This window comes from Melospiza georgiana, chromosome 6, assembly GCF_028018845.1.
Source record: "Melospiza georgiana isolate bMelGeo1 chromosome 6, bMelGeo1.pri, whole genome shotgun sequence".
Classification (NCBI taxonomy): domain Eukaryota; kingdom Metazoa; phylum Chordata; class Aves; order Passeriformes; family Passerellidae; genus Melospiza; species Melospiza georgiana.
Window position 1 is genome coordinate 5,829,386 of NC_080435.1, and position 21,668 is coordinate 5,851,053.

A 21,668-nucleotide genomic window follows, 5' to 3' on the forward strand; every position below is an offset into this window, starting at 1 on the left:
ATTGGCTGGGCCAGAGAAGGGGCGTGGCTAGAGGGGGCGGGGCGCGGTCCGCCGCGCCTGCTTATTTTCAAGCGCCATGAGGCGTTCTTGGTAGAGAAAGCCGCGCGCGGTGAGGCCCGCTGCCCAATAGCCGAGGGCGGCCAGGATTGACACGCCCAGTGACCAATGGTAATGCAGACATGCGAACCACCCTCCAATCGCGATACTCGGGGGGCGGGCCCCGCGCCCGAACGCTTGGCGGGAGGAGATGGCGGTGCGGCAGCAGCTGCGACAGCTGTTCCAGGACCCGCAGCCCATCGGGGCCATCGTGCTGGAGCGGGCGCCCCCCCCCGCCGCTGCCGCCTGGGCCTCGCCGCCGCCATCCCCGCCCCCGCCGCCGCCGTCGCCGCCCCTGCCGCCGTCGCCTTCCTTGCCGCCGGCCGCGGTGCCGGCATCGCCGCCGCGGCGGCAGGGTCCGCTGCCGGAGGAGTGCGCCGTGTTCCACTGCCGTGGCTGCTGGACGGTGCTGGGGGACTCGCTGCAGCTGTGCGGGCAGGAGCCGCCGGGGCTTCGCGTCCTCATCTGCCTCAGTCAGTGCCTCGTCGGGCCGGCGGGCGCTGCGGGCGCGCCTCTGCCCCGCACGGGCGTCGGGCGGGCAGCGGAGACCGGGCGGGGGCTGGTCCGGGGGCTCTCGGCTGCAGCGCGTCTCTCTCTTTCTCCTCAGAAGTCACCAGCGATGTGACCTGGGAGGACTCGCTGCTGGTCGGCCTGGAGGGAGCCCTCCTGGGCAGGTGCGTATCTCCCGTAGTTCCGGCCCCGGGCCTGCCCTGAGCGGCAGCCGCGGTAAATCGTGCGGGCAAAGCCGGGCTCCGGCACGGCCGGGAGCTCCTCCGGCTTGTGCGCGGGGGTTCTCAGGGGCTCGGCAAAATCCCAGGTGACTTCTGTGCCTATTTCACACTTCGGATGGAGAAACCTTTTGTAGGGATGTAGTTTTCACTTGAAATCCAAGAGTTTTGCTGCTATAACCTCTGTAGGTAGAGAGAAACATTCGAGCAAAGCAGAAGACAGCTTAACTTGCAGGTCCCTTTGTTCCCTTCCCTAAAAGGTCTCTTACTTAAAACATCTTTGCGTTTGGTTTGGTTTGGTTTGGTGGGGTTTTAGTTGGTTTGGTCTTGGGGGGAGGGGTGGCTATTGGCTGGTTGTTTTTTCTTAATACTTAACATTAAAAAATTGTTGTTTTTTTTTTATTTTATTTTATTTATAACTGCCTTATTCTTGCAAGGTTTGGTAACTCAGTCTAACGGGAAGAAAGTGAAATGTCATCTAGGGCTTGCAGAACCAATAGCTTGTTTAAATGATTTTTAAAGGCTATTTTACAAACTGTCAGGATTGGGAACTTTTTCAATATAAGACTTGCTCTTTTTTTGACTTTTCCTTGCCCCTCCCTCTGCATGGGGTAAGAATCTATTTTATTAGAAAGAATTTACAACTAGCACATGCATTGCTTTATTACTTAAATCATGTTTGAGTAGAATACCCTAAACCATTCTGTGATAGTAAGATGTGCATTTTCTTCCTTAATAGCAACTTCACTTATTAGATTACTTCTTTCACAACATGCCCAGTTTCTCATGGTGATGTTGGTTTTGTACGTATTACTTTTTTGAGGAGGAGGCGTTATTATGCCTGGGATTTTGCCCCAAGGGAACTGAAGATTTGATGTCCTCTGACAAATATACAGCATCTGTGGTTTCAAAAGCCTCTTTTTAAAAACATTTTCCTTTCTCCTTTTAGTGCTTATTATTTATTATTCTGTCGGTCCTGTGGCTTGGCCGTGGGCTTCATTCTTTATTCTTCTGGCAGTGAGCTGGCACATCTGCGGGACTTGTTCTGTTTCTTCAAGGACAGCATCATGTGGTGAGCACACTGCATTCTTATGGTCAGTGACTTCACAGGTTACTTCACTAAGTTACTGTACAACTGGCCCACAGCTAACAAAAGTGGTTTGACTTTTGTCTGAGCACACTGGTGTGGGATTTTAATATTCTTGATGTCTAAACTGTGTTGATGTGAATCCCTTTGATTTGCCTTACACCTCTTGAGTGTTCTTGTGTAATGTAGGATTTCATATTTGCTTGTGTGCAATGCTGAAATCTCTTCAGTTCCTGATTCATTTAGCTAACCTAAGGTATCAAAGTGATTCCATGATAGGTTGAGGACTTGACTATAGCAGCTGTAAATTACTTACAGCAGGTGATGAGAGGATCTTGATTCCACAATAAAACCATTGTTATGTTTTGAGTATTTTCATAATTACTACTTTTGGCAGCAAATTTGTATTTGCTTTAAAACCATCTTAAATCATCTGTCTAAATAGTGCAACTATAGGTTTTTAACTGTTTTTCTTGTGTTTTTTTTTTTTGTTTCCCCTTTTGTTTTCCAGTTACTTCTTAAAAAATCAAATGATTATGGAAGCTTCTAAGGTGAATTTTCCAGCAGTGACCTTAAAGAAACGCATGCAGAATGTAAGAAAATACTTTTAAAATGCTGGTAATTTTGGACATTAATTCAAAACCATTGACACAAATGTGGGGGGTTTTAGAGCCTAAGATTGAGAAAATGCTGCCTTATTTGACAATAGCTGACTCAATGCATGAGACATGAAACATTTTCTAAGACCTCTAAAGTGCAGAACATACCAAATTCTAGCTAAATTTTGGCAAAAGTTCGTTATCTTTTTATCTCTATACCTTGCAAAGAAAAAAAACCCTAAAGTCATTTATGCAGACTTGGCCTAAGTATTATGACTTGTGTTGTCATTGTTGAAGAATTTAAAAATAGATTTTTTTTGAAAGGGATTTTTAAAGTCATATTTTTATGTCTGTGTAAGATCAAAACACCATGGCAGTATTTGTAGTTTCAGAGAGAATTCTAGGACCTCCCTCCTCAAGAAAGTGGATGTTCTTATCTGTAACCTGACTAGTGGTTATGCTAGTTAATTGCCTGTGCCTTAGCTCAAATAAAGTTATTGTGTGTTGGAGACAGCCAGAATATCCAGTATTTATGTGATAATTTGTTCATTACTTTTTTGGGGGGTTGAGTTTAGGTTTTAGTTTCTCTTGTAATGGGCCTTTTACATTTCTAAGTTCTGTCCTCTTCCAAGTCATCTTCCAATTTCTATAAGATCAGAGTGTTTTCACAGGTCAAGTGAGGCTAAGATAAAAAAGTCTTATCTAGATAAAACTTCTGAAGTTGAGACATGATTTAGTAATAATACATGATTGAAGTAAAAATATGACAGCACTTCATTGCAAACACAAGTTACCTGACTGTAGAGAGTTCCCTTGTTGACTAGAACAAGCTCAAGCATCTGGCCTTTGCTTTTTGAGACATAATGTCCACATGTATTCCTAAGCTAATGATGAAACAGTTTGTCCACATACTGTCAAAGAAAGTCTCTGTGAAAACTTAACTAGGAAAGATCAGGTTCATCATAGTAAAACTGCAACAACTCCATCTTCATCTTCCACTATGTCCCTGGAAGGGCTGATTCTGGTTCACATTCATCCATCTCCAGTTTTTAGTGCAGCCCTCTGATCTGGGTGCTGTTTTTGTCAGTACTAAACATGCAGTATAGAGATCAAGCCCCTCTATATTTTCCCACCTTGAAAGTGAGCTGCTCTTTAGCCATTTTAAGTGGGGTGCAGGTTATTCAAAGATCCAGTGTTAGGACTTTTTTTGCTGATTTTAATACTCTTCTCTTATTTCCTAGATGAAAGAAAAGCTTGTGGAGTTAAGTACTCGTGTAGAATTATTGACAAGGAAGCTGGATAAAATAATTATGGAACAAAATAATTATGTAACAGAATGGCAAAACTCTTCAACAGATCCAGATGACCTACTATCAGGATATGCAGGAGTTAATACCAACTAATACCCATTTTCAAGAACTGCTGAAGTTGTTTCTGCATCTCTGCTGAGTTTGGTCATTACAAAGAAATAATGCACCAGACCAGGTCTGAGTATTGATCTGTCACTTGATCTGTGTGTGGAAAGAACTGATGATGAAGTGCATCCCTTCAGGAATGCCTGAGAGTCTGACATACCAAAGTTATGCTTGGGAGACTGAATAGCTCACCCATGCAGCATGTTACTCTCTGAGGCTGTGTAAATCTGACTTTGGTTTTTCTAAGGACTTCAGGGGGAAAACCAGCCTTTGAAATACTGAAGTCAGGTTTCTGGAGCTATGCAAAACATATTTAACCAGGTGATGCTATTGAAGAGCCACCATTACAAACTGAACATTGTTAAAAACCTAAAGCTCTTGTCCTGTATTTTATTTCAATACAGACCCATTGTTAATGGCAGCTAGATTTTGGTCAAGTGGCTCATTAGCTACATCTGATGGGTGAGCCACTGCTGTATGGACTCCTGAAGAGTTCTGAGATTTGCTTGTGTGTGTTGCCTGCAAAAGCAGCAGACAAGCACATCACAGATGCTGCAATATTCTTAGAGCATAAGTCAGGATGGCACCACGGAGGCAGAACACAAGGTTTTGAATTTCAGGTAAAGGGCAACCCATGTGCCTGCCAAGTCTGCTGAAGTGCAGCCCCAGGAACAGGACTGAGTCAAATTTTGCCAGCTAAGGCTGTGAGCAACTGCCTTGAACAGATTTGAGAGTTCCTTTCTGGAATGTTAACTATGAAACCAAGGAACAGCCTTCTGCATAATCCTGGAAGCACTGCTTTCCTGAAGTTAGGACTGCCTGTTGCCTTCAAGTGGCCAGTTAGGATGTTTCATAAAGCTCATTGGCATCTCTCTGTTGAAAATTGGTTCTGCTTATTTCCAAATATTTAGAAAAGAATTTTACAGATAAGAAAGCACTACCTACCCTTTGTTCCTAGGCCAGAATATCCCTTATTCTTGTTTTTTGGAAGATTAAGGTCCCTTTTCCTCTCCCCTTCCCTGCATAAAGGGCTAATGTTTTTCCCCAAAGGAATAATGAATTTTATGGAAAGTTTAGTAGTTGTCTGTAGTAGTCTAGAGAGAATTCTATTTTCTTGATCAACTTAATTCCAGTGATGCAAATTGCATTCTCCTAACATGTATATGACCAGCAGGTTGCAGACCTCATTGCTGCTGCTGCCAGTTCTGTGTTTTGTGTTATTTGTAAAATAACTGCTTGGAGCAGAGGGTACAAAACTCACTGTAAGGCACCTCAGAGGTTTTAGGTGGGCAACTGGCACTTAGGCTACTACTAATGCTCACTGTGCTGCTTTCTGTTTGGGAGTTCTTATGGACTCAGTTCACTGTCATAAGCAAAACCATGGAGTATCAACAGTTGTTGTGCAAGGAGAGCAGGGACTCTCACAAATTCTAATACCAACTTTGTAATACTTCCTTAGTGCTTGTGTTGTTGTTGCATGAGTATAAGAAATGTGATTGATAATGGGACTGTTTGCTTTTGCCCTTTCATTCTAGTTTCTGCATTGAGACTGGTTCTTGCTATTTTATGTCTGTACTATGAATAATGCTAAATTGTTTTGCTTCATTAGTGCTGATCCCTAAAAGAAAACTGTCAGTTACATTTTTGTACTATATTTAAAGTTGTGAAGAAGGAAACTTCTTAAATAAAAGCTGAAACTCAGAAATTCATATAGTCCGAATCACTGCCAATATTATGAGTCCTAGGCCTACTTCTTTTCCTTTGATTATTTTGCAGAAAAAACCCATCACTTTATCTCACTTGGGTCCTCATTTGTTATAAAGCATTAAAGTACTGGCTCCACAAATTATATTACCTTTCATGAATTTAAATAAATAATAAGTATATGCTGAAGAATAGCTGGTAAATTTTTAAACTGCATTTCTGTAATCTTTGAAACTGGGAAGACCTCCAGCAACCACAGAAGAAATTTTTTGAAGTGTAGTCACCAAAACAATAAATAATACATCCATAAAACAGTCTTCTGAGGGGCCTAGTTACTTTTAAGCAATCAATAAAAGAAGCAGAATTTCTGCTACCCTCTAAAATAACCCTTTAAGGGACTGAAGTGGAATGACAATTTTTGTTTAGCTGCTATTTAAGTCAGAAGCTCTTGTGCCTGAAGTCTGCTGGGACAGCTGGCCCCAAAGCAGATATCCAGCATTTATGAATTCAGCTCAAGGTGTTAAGTTTTGACAGAGCTACAGTATGTACACCTCAGAAGGAGAGTGGAATGTACAGTAATTTGGTTAATTTGTCTTCTGAACAGATGACACATCCAGTTTTAGTGCATTCTCAGCCTGTGCTGCTTTATTGCTAAAAAAGTTTGTATACAGGTGCAGAGTTTCCAGGTTCATTTTTAAACAGTTCCTCTTTACAGTGTCAAAAGAATAAAATCTTATCTTGAAATCCTCAAAGATGCATAGATATAAAAGCAAGCTGCCTTTTGGAAAAAATCAGAATTTGCAGGGAGACATTCTTTCACTGTTACCATGTAAAACATGTGCAATGGGAGTACATAGTTTGTAGTCACACCAATAATTTCCTCCACTAATCCATGCAAGAATGCTATCAGAAATTCAATATAATTATTCTTTAGCCTATTAAGTACTAAGGTAATTTTTAGGAATTTACACCTAATACTTCTCCTTTGCTGTTACGTTTTTCAAAAGGAAAATAACTTCACTGATATCCTGAAGTAGCTTATTCCCCAGGTTATACTGAAGGGAAATACAAAGGATACAATGGCTTACTCATCACAATATTTAACAGACTTTAAAACCATGCATAGTGTTCTAAAAAATTAAGAATGACCATGGTTAACCACTGGGCTAACTTTGTGTTAGAAATTTTCTTGTTTCTTGAAGGAGTTGGCTCAAAGACTTTCATTCAGTCTAACTTGTGATACCATGGAATAGTTATCTTCTTTTATAAAATTTGTATCTTCTTTTGGCAATCCTTACATATTTAAAAAGAGCATTCATGGGTAAAACCACAATTCCCAATCCAAACCCAAAACACAGTGCTTTATGAATGGTTGGCTATGAAGTATGAACAGGAGTTAACTTGACACACCTTTTTTTCCTCCAAGACACTTTCTACTTAAGAGAGAGGACTGAGCCTCTGTACATGGAGAAGTGTTTTGCACAAGTTAAGCCCACTTACAAAATTAAGCTAAGCTACAAGAATGGAATTCTGCAATTACAAGCCAGTATTCTACATATTTAATTACAAGTTTAAACTTGGAAAAGTATTAGTGATGTAGGCTATGCCACACATTCTCTTATTTTAAAACTGCCAGCAGAAACTGCATTATCCACTAAGAGACTTGAATTACAGAGAACACACTAAGAGTTTACAGAAAGATGGCACCCAAATTCCCTTTTATCTAGTAAGCGAAATAAGGAAAAAAAGACAATTGCAACCTCTGTTGCAGAAGATAAAGACCTTCACTGATCAAATCTAATTTTCTGTTTTTAAAAATCTCTTTAAAGAACTTAAAAAATATACAAGATTACCAGTATTTTCAGGTTCATTCCTGCAGATGCCATTATTGCTGGCTGGTATCAGTATGCTTCAGTACAGCTGCCTATGTGGCTAGAGTTACCTGAAAATACTGTCTCTTAAAAAGCTATTCAACACCTGAAAAATATCTACTGTGCTTATTAATTTCAGTATTCTCCAAATAATTTCTCTCACCACACTCAAGCTATTACTTACTGCTGTCTGGCAAATACTACACTCAATTTGAGTCTGTGGTTTCTGTTACTCGTTTGTCGCCTTGGGTTTTGGGGTGATTTTTTTTTGTGGGTTTGGCTTTTTTCCTTCCCACCAGTAGCTCCCCTGCACCGTGTAAGAAACTCTGCACCCTTTTCCTTGCTACAGCTGCAGCAGGTGAGAAACCTCATCTCGCCTCTAAACATGCTTAGTTCATGCCCTGCTTTTTACATGCTCAGGACAGTGAGATGAACCAGACTAGAGGTTATAAAGGCGAGTTCTGCTGATCCCGCTTCCTGATTTACAGTTTTGGTGCCATGCTTCTGTCCCTATCTATACATTCTGCCCCCTTCTCTACAGAGGCAGCACATTCTCTAAAAAAAACCCAAAATGTGAGAATCAAAGCAGGAAGTTCAAGCTATTGGTATATTAATTCCTATTGCTTCATTATGTATAAATGCATATCTCAGTTTACTGGTAATAACTACACTACACTAGACATTTTGAATCATGCATAATTAGAACACTAGCTCTAAGATTTGTTTGTGGGCCTGTGCCACTTTCCTTCAGTTTCTCCATGCAGTTCTTCATGCCTAAGGCATTACAAACTACCTGCCTTTCATTTGACCTGCAAACACACTCATTTGGAGGGGAAGTGGAGAGAAGCAGACAGGATTTACATAGGACACACTGAACAGAAAGTTACCTTCTATCTTTAACTTTAGATGGGGTAAAAGTCTTGGGAGTTTATCTATATTATAACCTGGTACATAGGCTCAGAGACAGAAACACGCTCTGCTGACATCATGAACACTGACACTGTCTCTAAAACGCAGGAGGAAGTGTAGAGACTGAAAGGGAACAGACTTCAGAATCCATGGTTAGTGTCTGCACTGTTGAACAAGACACCCTGATTCAACTGTTGGCTTTTGTATGCCAGTAAAAGTGCTACAGGGACAAAATGCTGGATCATTCCATGAAAGAAATCCAGTGGAATCTAACTTGAACTGTCATTCTGCAGTTCTGTACCTGATCAGCAAGCAGGATTATTAGTTTTGGAGGGAGACCAGCCAGTTTCCTAAGGATGCAAGAAACAGTAATTTCTAAGATTCATTATACATCTAAAATAGTTCTACCTTCAGCATTTTTTCCTCTTCTGCCCCCCACAAAAAACCAGACTGCCAGTTCTTGACATTGTAATCCTCATGTAAAGTGTCAGTATCCTCAAGCTCAGTACAATTTTTTCCCACTTGCTATCAAAAAGTCTTTGCAAGACTTCCTTTTTTCTCATAAATTTGACAAATACCCTCAGTTTCAGAAGGTATAAGAAGGTTCCCAACACAAGTACTGGCTAGACCTTCTGCAGCAGCACTACTGGATATACAAACAGAATATATTTGTATCATCTGGGTTTAGTACTGCTAAAGGAGGCATGTCCATACTGGTCATTATACCTTTTGATATACCACACCCAAGAGTGGTAGAACCTGACACTTCCACTTAGGTTTAGAAGCTGTTAAATCAAGGAGGTTGAAGCAAAAGTCATGCCATAGTACAAGAGCTGAAAGGCAAAGGGACTCCTTTTGTTGGTGTGAATAGTAATGCCTAGTCTAGCAGCCCACAGAATTCAGGTCATTATTAAAAGCCTGAACTGGGAAGTGTATGTAGATAGCTTGCCTGGCTATCAGTCTTTATTTCCTCTCCCCTGTTCTGAGTGGATATACCCTCGAAGAATTCTGTTCAGCCACAAAGTTCATACTTCCAAAGTATGAATGTGACTTTGTTACAATTATAATTTCATTATTATGTAAATGTACTTGCTGATCACAGACCACGTAATTTCTCTAATGTAATCAGAGAGCAATCAAATGAAGCTCCCCTATGGCCAGCTTCCAATTTTATCAAAAAATCAATAGTTGGAATTTAAGCTGATTACAATCTTTCAGATCAATTAGTTTTCATAAGCTTATTACACATTAGCCAACACTTAATTTAGACATTCTCATGCTTATCCTGTTACTTTATACTGCAAAAATGCTCACAGCCCTCCCAGTTCCATTGTCAATTGATGAAGAGCCAAAGTGCTTCACCCCCATGCTTTAAAAACACAAGAAGCTTCCCCTAAGCTGGAAGCTTACAGTCTAAATTACTTCAGCTTTCCAGAAGAAATGCAGTCAGATTGATCTAAACCTCTGATTCTGTTCAGAATCCACTACTGTAGGGTGGGCCACACTGTGTCCATAGATAAGGCATCTACACTGAAAAGGGTCAACTAGGAACAGTTTAGAACTCCTGTGGCTCTTTTATGCAACCCTTTGATAGCAAGGAATTTTCTGGATGCAGATCTACAGGTGAAGATCAATAACCTTTTGTGTTACCAGAGGCTTCACAGTACTTTCCTCTGCAAAACTTCAGGCATCAGCTGAAATCAATTATGGTCTGAAGCAGTGTTTAGCAAAGCTGAAATTATTTTCTGCTGTAACATCTTTAGAATTCTACAGTTGTGCTTGGCATGCACAAATGTTTTGAGTGTCAAGTGCTCTCTAATGTTTTGTTTTGTGGTTTTTTTTTTTTATTTAAAGACTACCTCAGATTGGTCTTTATAAACAAAGCAAACAAAAAGTACTTCTCACCACAAAAGCTTCTAACTTTAAAATCAGGTCCTCTTCACAGTACAGTACTTAGAAAAGTTTCATTTCTCAGAGAAAGAGAGCAAGTGCTAGGCTACAGAGAAAGAAAAAAATTACAGGGAAACTTCAGCTATCCTTTCAAAGAGAACTGTCTGCCCTTCCCCCAGCACTCACTGACAGTGCTTCAGACATGTGGCAAAGCTAATTTTTCTTTTTTTAATATCTATATCACGTTCATTAACTTAGTATTCAAGTGCCAAATTCCCTCCAATGAGAGGAACATAAGAAGAATTCACCCTTCTTCTCAGGAAGACTCTTCACACAACTCCCTGCAGCACAGAGCGCCACAAACTTATTTGGTTATTACCCACTTACTCTACTGTACAGTCTTGCTAATGCAAGTTATTTAATATCACATGCAAAACAGTTATTGCTACTAAAGTTCTATTTTCTTATTAAATCATCTTATGGCTTTGTTTGCATCAGGGATTCTTCCCCCTACATACTGTGCTATTTTGCATTCCAGTTTCAGAGGTATTTTTCAATTGATTCTCCCAAGCACTAAACTACTTTATTCAATGGTACAGCTACGTCCATTTAGAATTGAACCTGACTCTTAGCACAGGTCCCCCAGAGCTCTGCTGTAAATGGCCCACCTGTCCAATTTTCTCAGAAATTTATTAGATGCAAAGGGTTGTTTGGTTGGTTTTGTTGGGGTTTTTTTTTTCCCTGTTACATACATGAACTCTGCCTGGATTACTGTCATTGCATGGAAGTACATGCTTTTTCATTAATTACTTTAAAGATATATTGTACCAAAATTACAAAACCAAGCTACCCATTCCCTCCCTCCCCCTCATGGCCATTTACAGGCAGGTCTCAGGAAAAAAAGATGCAGTATCCTCTCTAAGCTGAAAGAGAGAAATGGGTGAAGAGCAGCACTGGCATCAAATAAAAGACTTATTCCTAGGAAATCAGAGGATGCCATCCACAGAGCAATGCACATCTCAAGAATCATACCAGTCTCCTATTCGACCAGTCTAAGCTGCCCATTGAGTGCTAAGCCAATTTTACTTCCCTGGTCTAAACTTTCCTTCTGAAAAAAGCAGAGGGAGAGACAGAAATCATTAAAATTGAGCTTAGAGCTGGAAAGCAAAACTGGAAGTTACCTAAAATACAAGATACTGAATTCTCAATAATACAGGGGTGGGGAATCTCTGATTCATTGGCTAGAGACAGCCTGCTGCAGAGATACAGCCTACAACATCATTTTCCAACAGCCTTGGACCTTAACACATTCTCTCTTATTAAGATGTATGTAAATGCAGGATCCACCAAAGTTATTTTAAGATTCAATAGGATTTCAGCCAAAAAAGGTTCCCCATTCCTGCAATAATGGAGAGAAGTCTTCTACGCATAATTAGCACATCACATTTTGCAACTATTAACTTATCACACAATGAGGATAATGTTTTGCTAGCTATAATCATAGAGTCAGATCTGAAAAAAAGACAAGATTACTTAACAGACATTGTAAATTATCTGAAGGTAAGAGATGTGTACAGAATGCACACAAACTCCTTAGCATATTCATACTTTTTGAGTATACCACAGGATGGGTAATAGATGGTTCAAAAAAATTGAAAATGGAAGAAAACACCAACAAAGATTTAAAGAAAAGAATCAGACTGATAGGGATGAGAATTAGGGATACTTGCATACTCTAGCTTACTACTGTAGTTGGACAGACAGACAAATATCAAAAAGTCAACTATGATTCTATGAAGCCCATTAAGTGAATGAGTTCCATTTCTAAGGATAGCATTGCCATTGTCAAAGGGAGGATACTGCATGTTTAGACCATGTTTGTGACATTCCTATTGTATCCTTTCTAGTGTTAATCACATTATCATCACTGTTTACTAATAAATTTGTCACTCAGAAATTGTAAAAATACTACTAGGCTCATGCACTGGTCCTAACATGGCACTACAGTTTGCTACAAAGCACTAATGCTTATGGAACTATACACATCTCAAAATGGAAGACATTGGTGATTTTGTTGTTTTCAAACAACTTGTAACATCATTTTGTCCACAAGTATTAAAATATATATATGTATATATATATATATGAGCTATTGCACATGCCCCTTGTTTTTGTAATCTTTCACATGGGAAGATTTCCAACCAACATAAAGAAAAAGCGGAGCAAGGAAAAGTGAGTCAGATGAAGCAGCATTTCCATACACAGCAGCTCTTTAAAGGTGCTGGCCAGGAAGGTACAGCACTGGGGGTCTTCTGGGCATGCACCATTGGAGTATTATTTATGTGAAAGCCACAGATCCTTAACCTAATAAAACCCTGATGGTCTAAAATTAAACTCGAAAACTAATGCTGCTACACTGTCATGAATAGAAGTTAAGAAAAAAATCAGTAATTCTACTTTTTGTTATAATGCCAGGTTACAAAATATTAAGGAACTTAGATTATCAGCTCTCTAATCAGGCAAATTTGCAATTTTTGTACATGTCCACAGAAAAAAAAATACCTTCCTGTCCCCCAAATATTTTGTCATCAAGCTATGCAAGAAACAACTGCTATCTCTAACATCAGAAGGGTAAGTATGGGCAGAAGGAAGAAAATTCCCAGATCTAAATCAGACATTTCTTATACCACATACTTCCCAACCACTGTAATCCTATATTGACAGTATTTTCCACCACTTAGAGATGGATCCTGCTTCTACAGACATCTCCATTAAATCCTATTGGCTTCAACCTAAGGAGGCCCTAAAACAAAGTGTGCTTTTCTAGTTGCCTCCAATGCCAGAAAGTTCAGACCACATCCAGCAAAGTCAGGCCAAGCTGGCGGTCGCCTCATCAAGGTCAATGTTAGCTCTTACCACACAGCTCACCACAATGTTGCACACAATTTTAGAGCACCTCTCTGCTGATTAAAGTTGGCATTACTTTGATACACTGCGTCCTGCCCACCACTCTTAAGCTTACATGTTGCTCTTTGCTTCATGGAAACACAAAATGGGTGAAGCTGTCATTAAATCCTACTGTTACAAAACAAGTCTAAACACAGACATTGCTCGGAGGACTGAATCAACATCATCGCTTGTCCTCACTCTGCTATGGAACCTGGTCCCATAAAATGGCACCACATTTCTGATACTAGAATGCTGCCCTGGCAATCAATCACCAAGATTTAAGAAGGATTTCAATTGTTTGCTTTTTCAGCCATTTTCAGGCTGTCTGGCTCTCTCCAGCAGTTTTCTAAAAGGAAAAACAGAACAAGAAATCTAGAACACTTCCCCAGCCATTTTAGTATCTCCCGTACTTTAAGCTAGCAAGCCACATTTCTAAATCACAAGCTTGGAATAAGGTGCACTAAAGAGTTTCAGATTTGAGGTGGAATATAATACATATCCCAGTTCTGGTAGGTTTTTGCCAAAAATCTTACTTGTTATAGATAATCCCATAGCAGGGAGCATGTAAACAATATATGCTCCCATCTCAGAATGACAGAAAATATCCTATATAATCACAAATTACATAGACAAAGAATCTTGTGTAAACATGAGAACAACCAGATTGTGCCTTAGTTTGGGAAGGAATAAGAAGAGCCAGAAAAAGGACTGTACTAAGTATTTCTGCTCTCAACTCACCCCTCTTACGTGGCTAACATTCCATTTTCCTGGGCCTATTTCTACCTAGATGGAGGAAACATAAAGGTCCTCTCAGTCATGAAAGAATCAAAAAACAAGATTTCATCAGCAGTAGGAAAAGCTGAAATTGTGTCAAGGAAGCCAGGTAGATAAACTGCAACTTTACAGCTCTGGTCTCTTCCATCCCATCAAAAGTTAATTTCTATAATAAAGAAAGATGTTCTGCCCATCTCTTCTCCTGTGGAATGGTCTTGCTCCTTTTGATGCTAAGGATTCATTAAAAGCCTGAGGAAGGTAATGATTAAATGCAAACCTAGTCATTATGATGTTACCCCAGAGGCCTTCAAAGCTTCCTTTTTCTTTGCTAAAAATGAAATGATGCAGAGTAATTTTTTCTTCAGGTGAAAGCTCTTCATATCCCGCACTTACAGAGGTTCACACATGCAAATATACATTTTGATCACAGCTTGGGACACACAGTATAGACAAGGTGATTCTGTATTTGTTCTTGTGCATTAGCTGCTTTATGTGAGTTAATGCCTATCTACAAAGTCAAGCCTGGGACCTGGACTGGAAAATACCTGTATGAGATACCCCTAGTTGTTTGGTAAGTTTCTTGCAGAAAACATTCTGGTTTTCCTCCTGCAACTTGTCATATATATCAGGTCAGTGTGACACAGCAATGCATGCAGATGCCTTATCTGCTAGGAATTCCAATTTGACACAGAGAAGTATTTAACTGTCCTAAAATTAAGAAGGAAATACCAGTGAAAAACACCAGCTTCCACTTGCATCTGATTACAAAGTATTTTTCATTTTAAAACAGAATGCAGAAAGCTGTATGAAGAGCTGGCACAGAAGACATTTTTCAGGAAAACAAATGTTGATTTCTGTTACTCTGCTTCTGAGTTTTGATAAAACAGTGGGCTACTTCTGTGGGGGAAGTCATCTGGTGAATCAAATGTTTGGTGAGATGATTCAAACAGAAGTGGACAGATCTTTGTTCATTCAGCTCCATGGAAATGAAGAACGAGTTTTACTTGCTAGAAGAGAAATATCCACATTTTATAGCCTTTGACCAAGCAAGAGGACCACCTTCTTAGGAGAGGATCTGAAATTCCAAATTAAAAAACAGGGAAGGTAGTTTAGTAATCAGAATAAAATACATTCAAGGTTAAAATGCCCACCAGTTCACTATTTTAAAAGCCTGACTCTAATGGATAAAATTACCTGCTTTCACAAACAGCAACAGTCCCTTGGTCTGTAAAATTCTGTATCTAACTTTAGATGGCCATAAGCTGGCTAAGGAAACACTTGAGAAATGCTGAACTACACACTTAGAAGCAATGCAGCTAAAAATACACCACTCTTAATCAGCTGTGGGGCTTCAGCCCTGTCTGCAACACAGAGATGACGAGGGAGAGGCAGCAGCAGAGCACACATGGCACAGAGTGTATGTACTCTGCTCTAGCAGGCTGCAGCTCAAAGAGACATCATAAATTACCACCCAACTAATTATGAAACTGTCAGTGTCAGAGAGGAAAAGAGCACTTACAACAGTTTTAAGATCACATACATTAGCTTCTTACTTTTACTCATTTCTCCCCACTTATTCACAGCATAGCCAAATTTCAGGAACTCATCTTTTCACAGATCTCCTGGCCTTCCATCAGTGATACTCACCTGGCACTACCCAGCTACAGCAGCTGTTAACACTGATATTTTTGCATTAAGTTAGAAGCTAACATGGCTGCACTCCTGCATTGCTATTGCCAGAATGTTTATTAGCATTCTCTTGTGCTAAAATAAGAGATGCAAAACAGAGGGGAAAAAAAGGGGAAAAAACATATCTTTCTCGTATACAAGAACATGAGAATAACTAACCTCTTCCTTTTTTTTCCCTGTCTCTATTTCTTATTTTAATTACCTTAACCATTCCGTTGATCAAGTCCAGAAATAGTCTTCCAGTGACAATTTTCAGCTCCTATGTTAGAAGCAGTGAGTAGACCATGAAAATGGCAATATAGTACATGTCACTATCAATATCTCTCTTGAGTCACTCAAATATTTCAGCTGATCATTGGGCCGACCATCGACTGTTGGGAAAATCTTATTCTTATGAAGATGTGGAAAAACAGACCTGGAGAGCTGCAATAAAACATGCCAAAGGTTTGTGACAGAGCTGAGAACAGAATATAGCCCTTTGTTGCACACCTTAACTACCAGAATATCTTTATTTCATTCACTGGGAAAAAATAAAACTACAGAAGTTCATTGTAATCTCAAAAATTCTGAATGTACTTTTTTTCTATTTGATAATTTACACTTGGTTATTTTATCATCTTTCCAATCCTATAATTTAACAAATAACATTTTTAAGAAAACTATTACAAGTTAACACAATTTGTTTTAGCAGAGCAAATGACACCACAGGACAGGGATTTTATAACTTTCAAGGCATTTATTCTTGTTAGAACATATAATAGTCAAATCAATGTTTCTTTAAGGTGAAGCCCAAGCTGAAATCTGACACTGTGGCAACATTCCATTTCTCTGAAATCACACTACAAAAAATTTAAATCTCAATGACAGATTTCTTTGGTCAGGGAAAAGGGAACTAAATCAGCTGACAAACTTGGTTTAGTACCTTACATTTAGTACCTAAATAACCTCCCAAGTGTACTCACCATTATTTTTGATCATTCCACATCCTCTTCCGTGAGCTGAGAAAGAAAGAGATTAACAAACAAAATTAAATTTGCATCTAGGAAGCAGCTCAGATAATACATGATTATCTGCATAATACACAAAAGATTAGCTGTACCTTCCATGAACCAAGTAACATTTTTAGACTTCCTACACAAAACATGCTGATGTTATTTTTCAAATTATCAGATATACCCCCTCTTTTAGTTTAAATCAAGAGAATTAAGACTGTGGAAGAGCGAAGACACACAAACTTTAAATAATTGAGGCACACATTTCATTTTTATGGGAACTGAGATGGACACATATTCAGTCTCCAGTAAGGCAAGAAACTCTTTCACGTTAATAACAAAGCACTGTAGTGAGGATGCTGAGCTGACAACCTAACTGGAAGAATAATGGATTGCTATAAGCAGAACTATCTCATCACACAGAATCTAAATCATTCAAAATTCCTTAGCAGAGTTATTAGCTGCCACACTCCTGCACAACACAGCATTTCTACAAGCACCATGCACTGGGACCTTCAGAAAATCCCCAGCCATGAGACAATCCCTGTTTCAGGGTAGTTACTTCCTTCACATGTTGTTAGTTCTGGCCCTTCCTACTCAAATTTTCCCTCAAGAACCAGTCAAGCACTATGGGACTTTTGAGACATTAAGGAACCAACAGCATATGCTTCACAAAAGAATTAACTTGAAAAGGAACAGTTACCAGCATTGGTAATTAATTGGTAATAATCCCAAATTGCCTTGTCATAATAGAAACCACATAATAGAAACCAATCCAATCTTTGAAAAGCTGGGACTTCTTTCAATAAGACTGTGAATTAACTAAACTAAGCACTAAAGTAAGTCTTATTAAAAAAGAAAGCAGCTGGTGACATTTAAAGCAACTCAAGCAAAGGACTGGTTCATCCAACACTGAAATTCAGTTAGCTTTAACCTACTTTTTTTAATTTTAACAAGTTCACTGACTTTGAATGCCCCAGTTTTTAACTACTCTGCTTGATACACTCTCTACCTGACTTTCATCAATTATGTGAGCACAGAGTTCACAGCAGTCCAACAGAACTTGCAAATGCAAGTGGATATATATCAAGGTTATTGAAAATGAGCAGGCACTGAGACTGATGGTGACACTATCAACTCTTCAGATAAAAGCTAGTGGACATTACAAAGAAAAAAAAAAGCCATTTTTCTTGTTTCATACTGTACTGAACACACAAACAATTGACGTGGAGCAAGAAATAACTGTGAAAGCTCAACACTGCCTACATGACTCCTTCTTTGTTAAAAATTCAGAATGTATTATTTTCATTAAGTCTTGACCTATTGCCCTTTTTTTTTTTCTCTACCATAACTAAAGATTAGTTTCCATGAACTTTAAATCTCACATTCAGAGAGGTGCCTGTATTGAAGAAGTTTGGTAATTTCAGGAATTCCAAAGCCAAAAAGAGATGAAGTACTATCTCATAAATTTACCAGCATAACTGCAATATTTGTCTTCTCATATATATTAACATACTGTATTACCAATCCATCAGTATGGCAAAAAAAAAAAACCCACCAAAGTTGGTGTTCTGACATAAACAGCACACTGGAATTGGAGACTATATTAATATAATAGTATACAGTTAGGCAACCAACTTCCACTCCACCCTCCATGCTCTGTTTTAAGGGACAATAAAAACTGTGATCCATCAGATCTGGCTTTCCAAAATACTATCTTTGACTCTTATACAGACACAAATCCTCCAGGAGATGAGCAGAACTAAAAAGACTCAGAAGATGATTCCACTTCTCTTGCCTAGAGCCTGAGAAGTACGAGGAAACAAGGAAGGAAAGATCTAGAAGCAGGTTTATATAGAAAGACCAATACATAAAAAAGTGGAAGTATAATGGAGACCTACAGAGATACAGAAAGCAAAACCAGCCCCCACGAGTCTACTGTGGTTTTCCCTATGGCTTAAAAACTGCCAAATTTAACCTGGAAACTGAAGAACAACAAGCACTTAAATTACAAACACAAATACAATAGAAAGTAGCTTACAGTCCTGCAAAAAATTAGCTGCCTTCATGCTCTTTTTGCTTTCTAGGCAACTCTGAAGTAAGCATCTAAATCCAAGCTACAAGACAAAGGTGAGAACTTGTAAAAGAAAGTCTAAGAGTGGTGTGACTGGAGAAAGAACAGGGGAGCCTGAGTGTGTGCAGCAAATGTAGCAGTGAGCAGGACCTGGGCTCTCACAAGCAGCACCCAGGCTGGCAGTGACATCCCCTGCCACTTCAGAACAACCCAGACCTGGAGATAACCCAGACAGGACAATGCAGAGACACAGGGCAATGTTCCCTCCCAAAGAGCTCACAAAGGCACATCTGAAGCCTGGAGTGGTTGCCAGCCTAGGAAGAGGCCAGGAGACAGTAAGGACCTGTCAACTTTTGTCCCCTGCCAACAGAGACTGCTGGATCCATAGCATGGTGCTTGGCTGCTGTAGAGACATCTCAGGCACCACACACACACCACCTTAATTTTTTGTTCCACTCTGTATTTTTAAATAAAACCCCTTTCCTCTTTTACCAGGTTTCCAATGCACATCTACTTATTGTTGGCACAATATTTTAACAGTACTTCGTACCACAGCAGAGAAAACTGCTTAAAGATGAGCTTTCAATTCCATGATACCCACACTGCAGGAATGTGCCCTAGGAACACTGCTCAGGCAAAGAAACAACCCCTCTTCCACATTCTATTTTGGAAAAACCCTCTTCATTTTTTTAATCCCCTAAAGACTGTGCAGGTTTTGCATCTCACACTCACATAAATACCATGGCATGTCAGGACTGGTTTCAAACACCACTCCTTTTTTAGTTTTGAAGAATGAATGTGGGAGGTGTTCAAGTGATACTCCAGACTCTTCACAAACTTGGTCAGGACTTTTTAGCCTTGGCTGGCCCATGACTTTTGACACCCCTGAATAAGAAGTGACAACCATGAGATGCATAGCCTGCTCATGCAAATTTTCACACTGCAGACTCACAGCACTGTGGGCAAGATTGTAAACCAATGCATATCGATTTGACATATACCAGAGCAACAGGAAATTCTGATATTATTTTTAAGATACTACTTCTCACAGCATTGTGCATTGAAAGCAATTAAGAATAAATACTAATCCATATGAATTTCTTACTGCTAAAGTAGTATACAACTTCACACAAAAGTAAGCTGATTGCTTACTATTCTTCTAATGATAATATAATTATCTTTGTATGTAGTATGCCAAAGACAAATCTTCTAACATATTTTAAAAGTTCATACACAGACATGTATAAGTAGAAATATTCATCAGTGGCAGCATACTGTGTCTTAATGTTATGTTGCTCCTAAGCTGCTATTACTGTTACTACATGACTAATGTTGCACACGAAAATCTGTATAATGTTCCTTAAGAAATTTTTCTCCTACGTAGCTACTGCTTTCAGAACTAATTATAAGACACACTTATATTTCTTTTGAGTTATTTCACCAGTTACAAACAACTACTTCATTATTAGGTCATCTGTGCCAACACACCACATCTCCACAAAATCTAAAGCTATGCTTCTCATTTAACCACTTCAAGTTGTTTCTTTTACCTGCCATGCAGATTGAAAATGCAATCACAATTCCAGGACGAACTCAAGAACTGCTATCAAATATAGAACACAAGGAATCTCATGCTAGCGACATTAATTCTTTTGCTTTCAGTAAGAACTGTTGATCCCATTTTTTTTTTCTTCAGATTTAAACTAAGTACCATTCTCTAGCCCAAAATTCCACGGACAATTCTGAAGAATTCAGGGCATACCTGGCCTGCATGGTACTAACTTGGAAGGAAAAGATAGCGCATTTAGCACTATCTGAAAACAATTACTGCATTTAGTACTAACTGAAAACAGTTACTGCATTTAGTACTAACTGAACACAGTTTCACGTGTTTCATGGTGCCTTAAATTCTTTTTACCTTATTATCAACAAGAATGCATAGGGCTAAATCAAATTCCACTATAATCTCTCTGCTTTCCACAGAACTTGTTTTGCAGGGTAGATTTTTGTACCTTCCGGTTCTGTTAAACAATTAGGAAGCCATCCCTTTTGTGCACTCCTGTGTCAGCACTACAGACATCATAAAAGGATATAACCATTCAGATCAGCAGAATTCATCCAGCCCACACATCGAATGAATAAGAACGATAACAGCAGCGTAGCTGTATTCGGCGCTATGCTCGTAGCAGACATGCGAAGCCTCATTTCAGACGATCATTTCGGTTTCCCTTCCCCAGGTCGCTGTGCCCAGAGGGCTGCGGGGCACCGCCGTGCAGGAGCAGGCTCTCCCCTCGGCCGTCGGCTGCAGCCCGGGCCGGAGCTGCCGGACGCCCTCGTCCCCAGCGCCGAAGTTGCTCAGACTTTCCAGGGCAGCGAACGGGTGGGACCGGCCCGATTCCGGCTGCCGTCCGTCCCCACACGGCCACCGGCCCGCTCCCCGCTCGCGGCGGGCGCGGCGACGGCGCCCGGCCGCTCCCGCTGCTCCGGCCCGGCGCCGCGGGAACGAGCCCGAGCCCGGGCCCAGCCCAATCACGGGGCGGGACGGGGAGGCGGGTGTGCGGGCGCTCGCTCCCAGCCCAGTCAGGGATCCGGCACCAGGCTTCGGGCTGGACGCAGCCGCCGCTCCCGCCGCACTCACCTGAGCGCGGCCGAGGCCGCGGGGCCGCGGCCGGCCCGGCCCCTCCGCCTCCTCCGCCCCTCACTCCGCCATCTTCCCCTCCTTCCCCCGGCCTCCCGGCGGGGGCTCGCTGCGCCCGGGCCCGCCCACTCGGCCGCGAGCCTATTGGGTGCCGTGCCCGCGCATCAGCCCTCCGGTTTTGGCGATGATTGGCCAGCGGCGCCGTCAATCACAGGACTGGCCTCCCGCCTCCAAGGCGGCCCGCTCTGATTGG

At 40.5% G+C, this 21,668-nt stretch overlaps 1 protein-coding gene and 1 long non-coding RNA gene across 4 annotated transcripts; one reads left to right on the forward strand and one right to left on the reverse strand.

The window, feature by feature from the left end:
* Positions 1-247: 247 nt before the first annotated feature.
* On the forward strand, positions 248-5,629 carry OIP5 (Opa interacting protein 5). The gene is made up of 5 exons (XM_058026514.1): positions 248-569; positions 704-770; positions 1,774-1,896; positions 2,423-2,504; positions 3,752-5,629. The coding sequence occupies exons 1-5, from the start codon at positions 248-250 to the stop codon at positions 3,911-3,913; spliced, it is 756 nt and encodes a 251-aa protein (XP_057882497.1). The 3' UTR covers positions 3,914-5,629.
* Positions 5,630-6,246: 617 nt separating this feature from the next.
* On the reverse strand, positions 6,247-21,506 carry LOC131084403 (uncharacterized). 3 transcript variants are annotated; one of them, XR_009114571.1, is made up of 4 exons: positions 21,416-21,506; positions 16,674-16,709; positions 15,914-16,134; positions 6,247-15,097 (listed from the first exon to the last, which is right to left on the reverse strand). It is a non-coding gene; the product is annotated as an uncharacterized LOC131084403 (long non-coding RNA). The 3 variants fall into 3 exon arrangements; XR_009114572.1 differs by lacking the exon at positions 21,416-21,506 and adding an exon at positions 20,790-21,015; XR_009114573.1 differs by lacking the exon at positions 21,416-21,506 and adding an exon at positions 20,696-20,719.
* Between the last annotated feature and the right edge of the window lie 162 nt (positions 21,507-21,668).

Excerpts from the sequence above, each read along its gene's own strand:
- OIP5 (XM_058026514.1), top strand. The coding sequence starts at position 248 with ATGGCGGTGCGGCAGCAGCTGCGACAGCTGTTCCAGGACCCGCAGCCC. Across the intron at positions 570-703 it reads TCGCGTCCTCATCTGCCTCA|AAGTCACCAGCGATGTGACC; the intron begins GTCAGTGCCTCG and ends CTTTCTCCTCAG. Across the intron at positions 1,897-2,422 it reads TTCAAGGACAGCATCATGTG|TTACTTCTTAAAAAATCAAA; the intron begins GTGAGCACACTG and ends TTTGTTTTCCAG.